At 48.8% G+C, this 17,673-nt stretch overlaps 1 protein-coding gene across 1 annotated transcript in view; it reads right to left on the reverse strand.

Moving 5' to 3' along the window:
* NPM1 (nucleophosmin 1) overlaps window positions 1-16,841 on the reverse strand; it is a 40,658-nt gene extending 23,817 nt beyond the window's left edge. Inside the window, exons 1-3 of the mRNA XM_040404825.1 lie at window positions 16,699-16,841; window positions 4,946-5,028; window positions 2,834-2,953 (exon numbers count right to left, since the gene is read on the reverse strand). Of these exons, the coding sequence (XP_040260759.1) occupies window positions 2,834-2,953; window positions 4,946-5,028; window positions 16,699-16,759 (264 nt within the window). The 5' untranslated portion in view covers window positions 16,760-16,841. The remainder of the gene's footprint in view (window positions 1-2,833; window positions 2,954-4,945; window positions 5,029-16,698) is intronic.
* Between the last annotated feature and the right edge of the window lie 832 nt (window positions 16,842-17,673).

Consider the following 17,673-nt stretch of genomic DNA (forward strand, 5'->3'; position numbering starts at 1 on the left):
TATTAAATTGCAATTTGTATAAAGTAATGTTATCCATTACACTATACAAAAATCAGCATATTACAACTCTGTGCAGGCCTGAATTATAGTATACAAGAAGTAGGGATCGACCGATTATCGGTTTGGCCGATATTATCGGCCGATATTGAGGATTTTGAACGTTATCGGTATCGGCATCTATTTTGCCGATATACCGATAACGTATTGGGAACACAGATCGCGCTGCTCTCAGCGCGCTCTGTGTTCCCTCCGCAGCACCGGGGAGAAGAAAGCAGTGTCTCCCTCCCCCTGTGCTGCTGCTGCCGCTGCCGCCAATGAGGGGATAGAACATAAGAGGAGGGGAGGGGCTGTGGCCGCTGCGCCACCAATGAAGATAAGCCTCTCATTCATTCATATACAGGAGGCGGGAGCTGGCTGCAGAATCACATAGCCGGCTCCCGACCTCTATGAGCGATAGCTGCGGTCCGCGGTAGTTAACTCCTCAGGTGCCGCGGATCACAGCTACCGCTGATAGAGGTCGGGAGCCGGCTATGTGATTCTGCAGCCAGCTCCCGCCTCCTGTATATGAATGATCGAGAGACTTATCTTCATTGGTGGCGCAGTGCGCCCCCCCCAAGCCCCCCAGTATTAATCATTGGTGGCGCAGTGCGCCCCCCACCCCCATCCCAATCCCAGCCAATAGTTAAAACATTGGGGGCGCAGTGCGCCCCCCCACCCAGTATTACTCATTGGTGGCAGTGGCCACAGGATCCCCTCTCCCCTGCTCCTCCGATCGGAGCCCCAGCTGTGTAAGCCTGGGGCTCCGATCGGTTACCATGGCAGCCAGGATGCTATTGAAGCCCTGGCTGCCATGTTCAGCTCCATGCTGCTGTGTGCACTATGCACAGAGCAGCAGGGACAGTGTGAGATCCTATTCCCCCTGATAGAGATCTATCAGGGTGAATAGGACAAAGGTTCTAGTCCCTAAGGGGGTTAAAAGTTAGTAAAAAAAAAAAACACAAAAATATTAAGTATAAATGAAAAAGATTTATAAAAAAAAAACACACATTAACAATAAACAAAAAAAAATACACATTAACAATAAACATATTAATTTTCAGCAGATTTGTGTAGGAATTTTTTTTTTCTCAAAAATGAAAATTCCCAGAATATCGGTATAAATTATCGGCTATCGGCCTGAAAGTTCACAAATTATCGGTATCGGTATCGGCCCTAAAAAATCAATATCGGTCGATCCCTAACAAGAAGCCTACCTAGTATAGGCTTTGGCTAATTAGAGCAACAGAACACCTTTCCCAATCTCAGCTACAGGGAGGCACTACAAAAATAATAAGTCTTTATTAACATTTTAATTAACAAAACAGAAACTTCAGTAACAGGCTATAGTTACTAGAGATGAGTTATTGATCCAGGGAGATATTCTGATTGCCTCATTGGAGTAAGGAAGAAAATTAGCATCTACCTCAGGTTTTTTGCCTTCCTCTGGATCAAATTGTAGGATAACAGGCTGAACTGGATGGACAAATGTCCTTTTTCAGCCGTATAAACTATGTTAACCCCATTCCCTCCCTCTACAAAAATGTCCAGAAGATACTCTCCATCCACCACAGTCCCATATTGTGATGTCGCCATCACAGCATCATAAAGTACATACCCACCCACATCTCCCTTCAGCACACAGGAAATTAACAGTAGGGTTGTTCAGCAATAATTTTGGTTGTTGCTAGGCACAGCTTGCCTCCACTAAGAGGAATGCATACACTGAGCCACCCAGAGGACCATCAATCACAAATACAAAGTGACAGCAGTAGTACCCATCACACCAGGCCCAGACGATATCTCTGAAGTTCCTGGGACGCCAATCCAGAGGCATTAATCCAAGGAGGCCAAAGTTTCTTAAATTTAGCTAGGGCCCCTCTTCCTATAAACCCCAAGTCTAGGTTAAGTAGCCAGTTAATCCTGGCTATGTATTCGGTTCTACTTGGGCTGCACTCATCCAGCCAATGTTGAGCAGTTTGTGAGCCATATATAACATTCTGGGCACCACCACCCTACCAGGCACGTATCTTAATACACTTACAAATGGGGTCACATCCAATGTAACAGCATACAAGTACCACAGAGCTCCAAAAGCCCTCCAGAGCCAAGCAAGACTGTATGTAGCGCATATGCAACATACCTACACCCCCCCCCCCCCACACACACACACCCCAGGTGCACTTGGAATCTGAGTGGAGTCAAATATCAAATAAGAACTGAATTGTTTTATAAACCATTCATTTTATAAACCCACTCATTAGTAAACTGCAGAACTAGTCTACTAGCTGTACCCCAATCCTTTACACAATTTTCTCCAGAAAACAGAGCACCTGAAAAGATGAGATAATTTCACAGAAACAAGATGCACTGAATCGTCAGGCCACTTTTGGACTATAACTCAGTATTCCATTGGGAGTCAACATCACGTGCATGCAGTGATTAAGGGGCGTTCTCCAGTTTCCCTATCCTGAAGATAGGTTATCAATATCAGATCAGCGGGGACCGGACTGCTGGCACCCTGCCGATCAGCGTATGAGCGATGTGTTCTCTTCCCTGATTGAACACATCTTGTTCTTTAATCATTGTATGCTGGTAGTGGCGAGTGACATTGTAACACTGAGCGTTATAGTCCACAAGAAGTAGACTGAAGATTTGGTGAATTTTAACTTGGGCTTTGTGGTCTTTATTGTGGCTCGTTTTGGTGCTCTGTCACCTGTTGAGTTGATAATTCTATTTGATAATTTCACTGAATATTCTGTAAGTTACAAAAATGTTCTATATATATCGTACTTACTGTTGGTTGCACAGATGGTCTCAAAGATGCAAGAACAATCTTCAGTTGTTTACCTTCATAGTTCATTCCTTCAGCTTCAACAATGTGTAGTTCATCTTTAGCAGCGGCACCTAAACTAACCTGAAAAACAAACCATGTTTTCACATATGTATGATGTATCCATTGGATAGATCAATATCTGTTCAAGGGTGTTCAGGCACTAACCATCAGCTGTCTGAAGGGAAGAGAAAGTAGTTGGATGAGAAAGCCAGACAGATGAAAGCAATAAATAACTTAGAAAGTTTATTTGTTCTTGAACGGAGCTAAAGCACATCTAAATGAAAGTATCTCAAGGGCCATTAGGAGTTTCTTGTTAACCAAATTTGGTGCAGATTCCAAGGTTAAAAAAATAAATATGCAGGCAGCCACATGTGGAAACCGCCTCATTGATTTAAAGAGGACCTTTCACCACTCCTAACATGCCTGTTTTAACAGCTTAATGCATTCCCAATGTAGTAACAATTCTGTAGCATCTAGTCTTATGGCTCTATGTTGTGCCATTCCTCTTATTTCAACTAGAAGTTAGGAGTTAATTGCTAGCAGTCTGCAGTAAGGGTACAGAGGGGTGGTAACAAGTTGGGAGTTTGTACCTGCTCAGTCTCACTATCCAATCAGTGCTGCCATATTCAGACTGTGCAGGTACACACCAACTGGTTACTACCTCTGTGCCCTCACTGCAGACTGCTAGCAATTCATTCATAACTTCTAGTAGAAATAAAGGAATGACACAGCCATAAGAATAGATGCATGACAGTTCTTAGCAGGCAGAAGCAGTAGCCCACTCCGCTAATCCTGGCATAGTACATGGGTACAAGATACCAATGTGCTATGCCAAGAGCTAGTAATTGTCTGGGGAGCACGGGCAGGAGCAGCAAAGTGAGCTCCTGCCATGAGTACTTGGTACACCGCTGAGCTGTCAGCAGTGTACAAAGGTCTGAGTTTTAAGCGCACACTGAATGGTTCACATTAGGGATCAAAAAGTATAGTAAAATAAGATTAATAAATAAAGTAGGTTAGAAATTTTATTAGGTGATTAGGGACAACATTAAAAATTATAAAAGTTTACTCTTCAAGATGCAGTGGTCGCAATGGACCACAGCAGAACTTAAAGGGATTCTGTCACCTGAATTTTAGTGACAGAGCTAATTTATTCACTCCTCTTTGCCGGCTGGCGCATGTGCAGTGCATCCTGTGAGGCAGATTCCAGGCGCTGACATTGTATACACGGAATGCATTCGCTGAGCCATAAGCTCGCGCATGCGCCATGGATACATGTCAGCACCTGGAATCGGCCTCACAGAACGCACTGCACATGTGCCAGTCGGCAATGAGGAGTGAATAAATTAGCAATGGGGCAGTGCTGGGCTCCAGAAGGGGCACGTCTGGGCACCAACGGCCGGTGGGACAGCCCCTTGGGCACCTTACTCAGGTAATTACCATATTAATAAAAGCGATTTTCTAGACAAAGGACAACACTTAGGGTAGTAATACTAGTATATTTTAACACAAAACAAGCAGACTGATGTGATGTTAAAAGTTTTGTCACTAAAATCCAGGTGACAGAATCCCTTTAAATGTCTGCAAAAAAAAAAAGAAGAAAAGTTATCGCTGATGACAGATATTAGTCCTGGCTGTCTGCTGTGTGAAACAGCAGGCACCCAGCAGCTATGGCTCCCACTCCACTCCAGAGTGGATGTCCTCTATCTTTAAAGGGATAATGGCCTCTACATATGGCACGTCATCAAGAAGTGAAAGTGATAAATCAGTTGGATAAAGATAGAAAATATAACTATGCACACTGATGAATGTGCCACAGTTGCAGAGACAGTAGACATGGCTAAAAGGAGGCACGTGTCTGCTTAGCATTTCTCCTCAACGTGCCTACACCTCAGTCAAACCGTAGCCACTAAATCTGTCTATTCCAAGTTTACTGCCAAATCATAGCACTATTAGGGGAAACTAGATAATACACCATTATATTTCTATATAACATCCAGAAAAGTGGATTCAGCATCATGTGCCATATTGCAAAGTTAACACACCAAAGCAGTTTGAAGATATTCCCATACTTACTGTTCTCAATGACAACTGATGCTCACTTTCATCATCATCCACTTTAAATGTATACTCCTTCTTGTCTGCCTTGAGTTCACACCCTACAAAGTATAGATTGGAGAAAAAACATGTAACACCACTCATTTTCTCCTATTGATGACCTATCCGCATCTGCTGTAATTACACAGCTCTGACGCAATGTTAACAGCAGATAAAGCGTAAAAGGAAGAATGCTCACACAAGTGGTATGCTGTCACACCGCTGATCAACGGAGTGTTGGGAATCAGACCCCAGCTGATCTAATGACAACCACCTAGTGAGAAAACTGAACAACCTCTTTAAGTGGAACCTAATGGATCTACTAAGAAAAAATGTAAGTCTCAGGTTGTCAGCTGTATTGATAGAAATAAATCAAGTTGCATTAAAGAGGTTTTCTACACATTATGAAAAATACTAGCATTCAATGGACCTGTATCAGAAAGATTGTTTCCATAATACTTAAAGGAGTTTTCTGAGACTTTATAACAGATGACTTTGTTTCCTAGGAAACTAGATCTTGGTATTATATTAACCCCTTAAAGACCAGGCCTATTTTCATTTTTCCTCATGTTTTAATAGCCATAACTTTTAATTTTCCATTCACATAGCTATATGAGGGCTTATTTTTGGTGGGACAAGATACATTTTTAATGCCACCAGTTAATGTACCATGTCTTGTATAAGAAAAGGGGGGGGGGGGGGGGGAATTGGCAAAAATTTAAAAAAAATAAAATAAAATCAAGCAAGGTTTTGAGGGTTCACTATGCACTAAAAAGGACCTGACATTCTTATTCTGCTGCTCAATACAAATGCGGCGATACCAAACTTGCAGATTTGTTTTACTACTTTTAAAAAATAAAAACCTTTAGAAAAATCTATTTTCTTTGCATCGCTATATTCTGGAAGTCATAATTTAATATTTCAGTCCACAGAGCTGTAAAAGGGCTTGTTGTAACAATATGACAGGTATCCTTTAAGAATCCAGGGAGAGAGCAGATGGCAGTGAAGGGGGCGTGGCCAGCTCAGTGACCTCTAGTGTACAGACACATCTGCTCTGCCAGGCTTGTGCACCAATCAGAGCAGGGAGAGAAGCTGACAGGTCAAGAGACCATCTGAGAAAGGAGCAACTACAGATGCAGTAAGTGCATGGTAAAGCTGTTACATTAGATTAGTTAGAAACATACAAAGAACAAAAAAATAACTGACAACCCCTTTAATGAAGGCTAATAATTCATTCATAAGCATTCTCATCTTTTCAGGTGCTCTGTTTTCTACTTCTAGTAGAAATAATAAAGGAATGGTAGAATAGAGCCATGAGAATAGATGCTTCAGAGTTACATAGGGAATAAACGTAGCTATTTAAGTGTTTGTCATCAGAAAAATGGGTATTAACCTGGCTGACATTAGCGATGTGCTAATGTCAGCTGAACATAACTACATTAGTCCCATGTGCCACCATTATTTAGAAAAACGAACTTTAATATGCAAATGAGCCTCTAGTTCGCTTACCTCTTTCCACGCCCTTCTACACTTGATTGACAGGGCCAGGCCAGTGTTGGTCTCCTGTTTGCCAGGGAAATCTCACGCCTGCACCATCCCGTTCAGTATTCTGCGCAGGCACAGTGACGGAAGGACATGCGCCGACAGCCAGCTTCCTCACTGCACCTGCGCTGAATACGTCGCAGTGGGGAAGCCAGCTGCAGACGAAAATCCTTCCCTCACTGCGCCAAATACTGAAAGGGACGGCGCAGGCATGAGATTTCACTGGAAGACAGGAGACCAACGCTGGCCTGGCCCTGTCAAAGTGTAGAAGGGCTTTTTTCACTTTTTTTTATAACCATTAGCCCCCATAGCGCCTAGTACATGGGATCTTTTGATCCCATCTCCTCTATTAGGGTGAACAGGATTTTTACTCCCTCCATTCAGAGCTATGCCTCGAGTAGGGTTGAGCGATATACAGAGATATTAAAAAGCAGCGATATGGCGATATCACCGTTTCCGAAAAACCACGGTATTTAATGACGTCATAGGAGTGGTCGCATGTGTGCTGACCTGCTTCTAAAATGTCAGATTCCACCTGCTTATGTTCCCCGGTCACTGACCTCTGCCTCCTGCATTACTACTAGCACGCGAAGGGGTGCAGGGACGAGCATTTTTTTTTTTTTTTTCCTTCACTTTATTTAAACCTGTGATGGCAACTTTACCAAGACTTTGTACAAACATTAAAGAGGACCCTTCATGGGTCCAAAGAATATGAACTTAGTAGCAGGCTGCATAGAGTGGCGCCCAGGGATCTAAGTGCACTTACTATTATTCCTGGGCGCCGCCACTCCGTTCATCCGCTGTGGCCCTCGGTAATTTCTCAACATTCGGTGCAAGTAGGAGGAGACAGTGTCTCTCCTCCCCGACAGCAGCGCTGTCCAATCACAGCGCAGAGCTCAGAGCCAGGGAGGTTTTTTTTCTCCCTAGCTCTGAGCTCTGCGCTGTGATTGGACAGCGCTGCTGTCAGGGAGGAGAGACACTGGCGTCTCCTCCTTGCGCCGAATGTTGAGAAATGACTGGAGGCCACAGCGGACGAACGGAGCAGCGCCCAGGAATAATGTAAGTGTACTTAGATCCCTGGGCGCCGCTCTATGCAGCCTGCTACTAAGTTCATATTCTTTGGACCCAATATGTGTCACCAACGCATGTGTCTTCACTCCAGTGTCCACCTGTGATGTGATACACATATAAATAGAGATGTCACTGTGTACATACATGACGTGTGTACTGGGCTCGGGTAGACTGATGTTTACATTGATGGTGTTTTCATCTGAGTCGCCCTTTGTGACCGACAGTCCGCTACTGACTGCTAACATAACCCCTGGCTATGATCTGTCCTCTGGATAGATCATCAGCATCTGATTGGCAGGGGTCCAACATCCGGGACTGTCGATCAGCCGTTTCAGAAAGCAGAGGCGCTCCAGGAGCCCCGCGGCCTTCTCGATTTCCTTCAGGAGCGCTGCTGTCTTCTCAAACAGCTGATTGGAGGGGGTCCCTGGTGTCCAGAGGTTAGATCATCAGAAAGAACTTCAGAACCCCTTTAAGTAAAGGTGTTTTAAGTTACATCTGTAAGAGTTGTTATTCCTGGTGATACCATGGCACATATTGGTATAAACAGAGCAATCACACTGGCTAGGAGGAAAGGGGAATATTGACAATCTTAGGGCTCTTTCACACTTGCGGCAGGAAGGATCCAACATGCTGTTCACCATGTCGGATCCGTCCTGCCGCCGCTCCGTCCCCATTGACTATAATGGGGACGGGGGCGGAGCTCCGGCGCAGCACGGCGAAAGCCGCCGGACTAAAAAGTCCTGCATGTCCGACTTTAGTCCGGCGGCTTTCGCCGTGCACTGCCGGAGCTCCGCCCCCATTATAGTCATGGGGACGGAGCGGCGAAATAGCGGCAGGACGGATCCGACATGGTGAACAACATGTTGGATCCGCCCTGCCGCAAGTGTGAAAGAGCCCTAAGGCTACTTTCACACTTGCGTTCGTGGTTCCGCTTGTGAGTTCAGTTTGAAGGCTCTCACAAGCGGCCCCGAACGGATCCTTACAGCCCCAATGCATTCTGAGTGGATACGGATCAACTCAGAATGCATCAGTTTGGCACTGTTTGGCCTCCGTTCCGCTCAGCAGCCGGACACCCGAACGCAGCTTGCAGCGTTTTGGTGTCCGCCTGGCCGTGCGGAGCCAAACGGATCCGTCCAGACTTAAATGCAAGTCAATGGGGACGGATCCGTTTGACGTTGACACAATATGGTGCAATTGCAAACTGATCCGTCCCCCATTGACTTTCAATGTAAAGTCAGGAGTCCCTATTAATATACCTTCAGATCCGAGTTTTCTCCAATCCGATGGTATATTTTAACTTGAAGCGTCCCCATCACCATTAGAACGCCTCTGTTAGAATATACCATCGGATTTGAGTTAGATCGTGAAACTCAGATCCGACAGTATATTCTAACACATGGTGATGGGGACACTTCAAGTTAGAATATACTAAAAGAACTGTGTACATGACTGCCCCCTGCTGCCTGGCAGCACCCGATCTCTTACAAGGGGCTGTTATCAGCACAATTAACCCCTCAGGTGCCGCACCTAAGGGGTTAATTGTGCATATCATGGCCCCCTGTAAGAGATCGGGTGCTGCCAGGCAGCAGACCCCCCTCCCTCCCCTGTATCTAACTCATTGGTGGCCAGTGCGGCCCCCTCTCCCTCCCGCCCCTGTATTTAACTCATTGGTGGCCAGTGCGGCCCCCTCCCTCCCCTGTATTTAACTCATTGGTGGCCAGTGCGGCCCCCCTCCCCTGTATTTAACTCATTGTTGGCCAGTGCGGGCTCCCCTCCCCCTAATTAAAATGATCGACCCCCCATCATTGGTAGCAGCGGAGAGTTCCGATCGGAGTCCCAGTTTAATCACTGGGGCTACGATCGGTTACCATGGCAGCCAAGACGCTACTGCAGTCCTGGCTGCCATAGTTACTTAGCAATTTTAGAAGCATTATACTTACCTGCGATGTCTGACCGGCCGGGCGCTTCTCCTACTTGTAAGTGAAAGGTCTGTGCTATAAGCAATGCGCCGCACAGACCATTCACTTACCAGTAGGAGGAGCGCCCGGCCGGTCACAGACATCGCAGGTTAAGTATAATGCTTCTAAAATTGCCAAGTAACCATGGCAGCCAGGACTGCAGTAGCGTCTTGGCTGCCATGGTAACCGATCGGAGCCCCAGCGATTAAACTGGGACTCCTATCGGAACTCTCCGCTGCCACCAATGATGAAGGGGGGGGGGGGGGGTCAGGTCATTTTAATTAGGGGGGGGGGGAGAGTAGGGTTGGACGATATCAAAAATATTCCCACGATAACGATATTAAGAAATTTATCGCAATAACGATATATATCGCGATAAATGCCCATTTAGAAGAAAAAAACACTGGGGCAGCCACAAGGAGACGTTACACTGTATGGGGCAGCCACAAGGAGACGTTACACTGTATGGGGCAGCCACAAGGAGACGTTACACTGTATGGGGCAGCCACAAGGAGACGTTACACTGTATGGGGCAGCCACAAGGAGACGTTACACTGTATGGGGCAGCCACAAGGAGACGTTACACTGTATGGGGCAGCCACAAGGAGACGTTACACTGTATGGGGCAGCCACAAGGAGACGTTACACTGTATGGGGCAGCCACAAGGAGACGTTACACTGTATGGGGCAGCCACAAGGAGACGTTACACTGTATGGGGCAGCCACAAGGAGACGTTACACTGTATGGGGCAGCCACAAGGAGACGTTACACTGTATGGGGCAGCCACAAGGAGACGTTACACTGTATGGGGCAGCCACAAGGAGACGTTACACTGTATGGGGCAGCCACAAGGAGACGTTACACTGTATGGGGCAGCCACAAGGAGACGTTACACTGTATGGGGCAGCCACAAGGAGACGTTACACTGTATGGGGCAGCCACAAGGAGACGTTACACTGTGGCTGCCCCCATACAGTGTAACGTCTCCTTGTGGCTGCCCCCATACAGTGTAACGTCTCCTTGTGGCTGCCCCCATACAGTGTAACGTCTCCTTGTGGCTGCCCCAAGGAGACGTTACACTGTATGGGGGCAGCCACAAGGAGACGTTACACTGTATGGGGGCAGCCACAAGGAGACGTTACACTGTATGGGGGCAGCCACAAGGAGACGTTACACTGTATGGGGGCAGCCACAAGGAGACGTTACACTGTATGGGGGCAGCCACAAGGAGACGTTACACTGTATGGGGGCAGCCACAAGGAGACGTTACACTGTATGGGGCAGACGGGCAGTTCCCCAGCCTCTGATCAGCCCCCCCAGCCTCTGATCAGCCCCTTTAAGTGCCTCCCAACCTCTCCCTCTTATCAGCCCCCTCTGGTAACCCCCCCCCTAGTATTAATCATTGGTGGCAGTGGCCACAGGGTCCCCCTCACCATCATTGGTGGCAGTGCCGCTTCCCCCCAGTATTAATCATTGCTGGCAGTCGCCACCGGGTCTCCCTCCCCCCCCCCCCATCATTGGTGGCAGTGCGCCCCCCCCCCAGTATTAATCATTGGTGGCAGTGGCCACAGGGCCCCCCCCCCCCTCCCCAGTATTAATCATTGGAGGCCACAGGGTCATCCCCCATCATTGGTGGCAGTGGGCCCCCCCTCCTTCCCCAGTATTAATCATTGGAAGCCACAGGGTCTTCCCCCCCATCATCGGTGGCAGTCGGCCCCCCCCCTCCTCAGTATTAATCATTGGAGGCCACCGGGTCTTCCCCCGATCATCGGTGGCAGTGGGCCCCCCCTCCTCTCTCCCTCCCCAGTATTAATCATTGGAGGCCACAGGGTCATCCCCCCATCATTGGTGGCAGTGGGCCCGGGCCCCCCCCTCCTTCCCCAGTATTAATCATTGGAGGCCACAGGGTCGTCCCCCCATCCTTGGTGGCAGTGGGCCCCCCCTCCTCTCTCCCTCCCCAGTATTAATCATTGGAGGCCACAGGGTCGTCCGCCCATCATTGGTGGCAGTTTTCAGATCCGATCGGAGTCCCAGCAGTGTGATGCTGGGGCTCCGATCAGTTACCATGGTAGCCAGGACGCTACTGGAGCCCTGGCTGCCATGGTATGTTAGTGAGCAGCATTATACTCACGTGCGTCGTGGCCGCCGGGCGCTCCTTCTGTCTGTGCGGCGCATTGCTAAGGCTTATAGCATTAGCAATGCGCCGCACAGACCTATGAGAAGAAGGAGCGCCTGGCGGCCACGACGCACGTGAGTATAATGCTGCTCACTAACATACCATGGCAGCCAGGGCTCCAGTAGCGTCCTGGCTACCATGGTAACTGATCGGAGCCCCAGCATCACACTGCTGGGACTCCGATCGGATCTGAAAACTGCCACCAATGATGGGCGGACGACCCTGTGGCCTCCAATGATTAATACTGGGGAGGGAGGGAGGAGGGGGGCACTGCCCACATTCCCGGCACCCGACCTCTGAGAGGACGCTGTGATCACCTGAGGGGTTAATTGCGTGGATCACAGCGACCTCTGAGGTCGGGTGCAGGAAATGCGAGTCACAGAATTCCTTCCCTCCCCCACGCTGGCCGAACTGCTGAGAGAGCCGCCGCAAGCGGCCAGCAGGTATCGGGGGCATTCGCACGAATACTCTGCAAATGTCCCGTATCGGTTCATGCTGGGGCGGGCGGCCGCAGATTTAGAAGCGGTCAGCGCCCATGACCGCTTCTATGATGTCACGAAATACCGCGGTATTTACAAAACAGCGATATCGCCATATCGCCGTTTTTTTAATACCGCGGTATATCGCTCAACCCTAGGGGAGAGGGGGTTCCGCACTGGCCACCAATGAGTTAAATACAGGGGAGGGAGGGAGAAGGGGCCGCACTGGCCACCAATGAGTTAAATACAGGGGAGGGAGGGAGAAGGGGCCGCACTGGCCACCAATGAGTTGAATACAGGGGAGGGAGGGGGGTCTGCCCCCTACTGCCTGGCAGCACGCGATCTCTTAGGCTACTTTCACACTAGCGTTCGGAGCGGATCCATCTGATGTTTCATCAGACGGATCCGCTCCGATAATGCAGACGTTTGCATCCGTTCAGAACGGATCCGTCTGCATTATTACTTAGAAAATTTTCTAAGTCTGAAAGTAGCCTGAGCGGATCGGATCCGCTTGAAGATTGAGCCATATAGTGTCATCTTCAAGCGGATCCGTCCCCATTGACTTACATTGTAAGTGTGGACGGATCCGCTCGCCTCCGCACGGCCAGGCGGACACCCGAACGCTGCAAGCAGCGTTCAGGTGTCCGCTCACTGAGCGGAGGCTGAACGCTGGCAGGCGGATGCATTCTCAGTGGATCCGCCTCCACTGAGAATGCATTGGGGCCAGACGGATGCGTTCGGGGCCGCTCGTGAGCCCCTTCAAACGGTGCGCACGAGCGGACACCCGAACGCTAGTGTGAAAGTAGCCTTACAGGGGGCCATGATACGCACAATTAACTCCTCAGGTGCAGTACCTGAGGGGTTAATTGTGCGGATCACAGCCCCCTGTAAGAGATCGGGTGGCAGCAGGGGGCAGTCATGTACACAGTTCTTTTAGTATATTCTAACTTGAAGCATCCCCATCACCATGGGAACGCCTGTGTTAGAATATACTGTCGGATCTGAGTTTTCACGAAGTGAAAAATCAGATCTGAAAAAAAAAAACAGTTATGCAGACGGATCCGTTCTGAACGGATGCAAGCATTTGCATTATAGGAGCGGATCAGTCTGTGCAGACACCAGACGGATCCGCTACGAACGCAAGTGTGAAAGTAGCCTAACCAGTAATATTTCATCCATTATATGAGTAACTTCAGATATTGCTAAAGATAATTATTGATACCTGCTCTCTTCAGCTCACTTATCGAGCAATCGCAATCTTTCAACAGGTTTATAAATAGTGGCAGATTGTGCCGTCTAATCACGCTCTGCTGCCAACAAACCGATTAAGCATGGAGACAAGCGACAGCATTAGTGATCACTACTCCCCACATTGTGGAGATCGCTGCATGTAAACGCAGCAGTCTCCTCCACTGACAAGCAGACGATGGTCGGAAATTAACACTTCCCTCCTGCATTTGCCTGCCTGGTCGCATAATGTAATGAAGGCCTTAAAGGCAGGGCTCGGCAAATGCCAGGTCGCCATGGCGACCAGGAATTTGGTCCTGGCGCTTGGGTATTTGTCAGCCCGTTTTCAAAGATGCGCTCTCGGCGCGCACCATGGTTTCCTGAGCCGGCACAGTGGAGAAGGAGAGGAGTCCCTTCCTCCCCACTGTGCGCGGCTGCCGCTGACCACCAGTGAGAACAGAGTAGGAGGGGGAGGGGAGGGACTGTGGCCACTGCGCCACCAATGAATGCCTGATTACCAATGTGTCGGCCATATCCCAGCCCCTATGACTGCACGCTGTGATCCGCGCGATTAACCCCTCAGTTGAGGGGTTAATCGCGCGGATCACAGCGTCATGTCAGAGGTCGGGTGCCGGAAATGTTTGTCTGCATTGGTGGCAGTGGGCAGTTCCGATCGGAGTCCCAGCAGTGTAATGCTGGGGCTCCGATCGGTTACCATGGCAGCCAGGAGTCACGCTACTGAAGTCCTGGCTGACACGGTATGTTAGTGAGCAGCATTATACTCACGTGCGCCGTGGCCGTCGGTCGCTCCTTCTGTCTGTGCGGCTCATTGCTAATGCTTATAGCATTAGCAATGCGCCGCACAGACCTATGAGAAGGAGCTCCCGGCGCACGTGAGTATAATGCTGCTCACTAACATACCATCGCAGCCAGGACTTCAGTAGCGTCCTGGCTGCCATGGTAACCGATCGGAGCCCCAGCATTACACTGGTGGGACTCCGATCGGAACTGCCCACTGCCACCAATGATGAATACTGGGGAGGGAGGGGGGGGTGGGTTTGTTACCAGAGGGGGCTGATCAGAGGCTGGAGGGCACATGATAAGCTGGCTGCCATGGTCAGCTCCCTGCTGTTGTGTGCACAAAGCACAGGGCAGCAGGGAGAGTGTAAAGTCCTATTCACCCTAATAGAGCTCTATTAGGGTGAATATGACAAGGGTTCTAGCCCTAAGGCTAATAGTTATTAAATAAAAAGTAAAAAAAAAAAAAAAGTTTGTCGCCAGAACTGCCTGACTGATCCGGCAATCCGGACGCAAACTGATGGCATTTGTCAGACGGATCCGGATCAGTCTGACAAATGCATTGATATACTGGATCAGTCTCTCCGGTGTGGAAAAACTGATCCGGTATTAATTTCTTTGCATTTTTAAAGGTTTGCGCATGCACAGACCAGAAAGCTGGATCCGTTTTGCCTTAACTTAAAGGGGTTCTGCACTTTCATTTAACTAATGATCTTTCCTCTGGAAAGATCATAAGCTTCTGATCGGCGGGGGTCTGACACCCAGGACCCCCGCCGATCAGCTGTTCGAGAAGGCAGTTTCTCACCGTTTACCGCCGGCCCACTGACGTCACGACTAATATCAACTAGCGTGGGCACGGCTAAGCTCCATTCAAGTGAACAGAGCTTATCCCCGCCCACGCTAGTTGATACTAGTCGTGACGTCTGTGGGCCGGCGGTAAACAGTGAGAAGGCCGCGGCGCTGCTGGAGCGCCGCTGCCTTCTCAAACAGCTGATCAGCGGGGGCCCTGGGTGTCGGACCCCTGCCGATCAGAAGCTGATGATCTATCCAGAGGATAGATCGTTAAATGAAAGTGCAGAACCCCTTTAAAGGGAGTCTGTCACCAACCTGACCAGTTTTAAACCGATCACATAGTTCAGTGGGACATGACACAGATGTTACCTTTGTTTCGTTTTTCAGATCATCCAAATCTCCCAAAAAGTCATCTTTATGATATGCTAATGAGCCATTGCAAGTGCCCAGGGGCGGAGAGTTTGTTTAAAGTGCCCAGGGGCGGAGAGTTTGTTTAAAGTGCCCAGGGGCGGAGAGTTTGTTTAAAGTGCCCAAGTTCCCCCGCCTCACTCCGCCCCTCAGTAAGCTCCGGCCAGTCCTGTGAGTCTGACTTCATATATCCCTATAGGCCGTTCGTGCCTCGCAGAGGCACAGAGATATGCAGTTTGCATGCGCCGAGTTTACGCCAGTAACTAGCGCATGCGCACTGCATATTTCTGTGCCTCTTCCCACTGTGGGCAGAACACTGCGTGGGCCCAGCAGCGATGTGCGAACGGCCTATAGGGATATATGAAGTCACAAAACCACAGGGCTGGTCGGAGTTTACTGAGGGGCGGAGTGAGGCGGGGGAACTTGGGCACTTTCAGCAAACTCTCCGCCCCTGGGCACTTGCGTCGGCTCATTAGCAGATCATAAAAACGACTATTTGGATGATCTGAAAAACAAAACAAAGGTAAGATCTGTGTCATGTCTTTGTGTCCCACTGAACTATGTGATTGGTTTAAAACTGGTCAGGTTGGTGACCGATTCCATTTAATGCCGGATCCGGCACTAATACACTTCAATGTAAATTTATGCCAGAGAAGACTGCATGCTGCGGTATTTTCTCAGTCCATAAAACGTGAGGGGGACTGAACGGATGCGTCCTGAACTGAATGCATTAGGATGAAACTGCCCACCCCCCCTATTGAGCTCCTGTGATGGAACTCCATACCAGGAAACAATAGCGTCTAGTGTGAAAGTACCAAAGACAGTCTATCCATCGGTATTCTAGATTTAGTGCTTCTTCAGAGGGAACACATTCTAGGTATGAAATCTAATTCTACTGGTAGTGTTCACGGGTGACCGCATACTGCAAATCCTGCTACCAAAGGACATTTCAGTAAGGCAGACATGGCTTATTGACCAGTAAAGACAAAGGAACACTGCTGGTGATCACAGCCACCCACCCATTCTGCGATCAGGACACCACCCGACTGCCTCTGGGGGCTGACACGTGGTAGCTGCATGGCGCCCGATGAGTGATCACGTGAGCGGGCACGGCGCTCTACACACCTGCAGCCGATGGGCACTTGTTTTACCAGCCTACCGCTATACACCAGAAGGAATGTCCCAGTAATGCCCAGGTGTCCCCCTCAACCTAAAAACTATAAATCCAAAATCTACTCCTCGAGCTAAAACATGGCACAATCAGATTAGAGGCTAAATACCGAAAAGGAAGTTCTGCGGGCGAAGAGGAGTCATGCTGTCCATATCCACGCTGTCTTCCATTCTCCACACACAAACGAGCTACAATGGACGGCGTAATGAGGCCAGGCGCTCGCGAGACAGTGCTTTATATAGACACCGAGGGTCTCGCGAGAATGCCGAGCTGGGCGGTGTTTCCGGGCCGCAATAAGCCGGGCTTTGATTGGCTGTGTGTTCCTCAGCGCGACGTGTTTTTTTTCTTTTTCTTTGTCGTTGCCACCAGTCAGTGAAAAATATGAAATATAGTAGCGTTAAAACAATTTCTCCTAAAAGGTGACTAACCCAAAAACTTGTATACCCCCCTTCCCCCCCCCTAAAAAAAACCCCAGGGAATCTAGTGAGAATAAGGTAAAAGAATAGGATCAGGCGACCCCCTTCACAGGAACAATAGTAATGGCAGTCCCACCTATGCTATGTAGCATATCAGGGACAGGAGAGATCTATGGCAACCAATCGGCCAGAAAAACTAGAAATTGTTGTTCCTATAATTTCACATGATATGTAGACAGCTACAAACAGCAGGTCCGCAATATACGGGCACGGGCCGTGTGCCCCCTGCATCACGGATGCAGACCCACAGTGTTTCTGTCCATGCAGAACTTTATTTTTTGTATGCACTTATATAGCGCTTCTATATTCTGCAGCGCTTTACAGACATTAGCATCCAACTGTCCCCAATGGGGCTCACGATCTAAGGTCCCTATCAGTGTGTCTTTGGATCTCGATCCGTCGTGGCTGCAGCACAAATGTTGCCCGTGCATTGGGGACCGCATGAGGCCTTAGCGATGATCTGGATAATGCTCGATTTTGTATGGAGGCGTATTTCTATGGGAGTCTGAATTAGTGCAGACTGTTCTTACTACAGAGGTGTGGCTAGGCTTACACATCTAAAAAAAAAGGCCAATGGAACTCAAAATATATAAAAATATCTTAAACTT

Source organism: Bufo bufo, chromosome 1 (assembly GCF_905171765.1).
Source record: "Bufo bufo chromosome 1, aBufBuf1.1, whole genome shotgun sequence".
NCBI classification, from domain to species: Eukaryota; Metazoa; Chordata; class Amphibia; order Anura; family Bufonidae; genus Bufo; species Bufo bufo.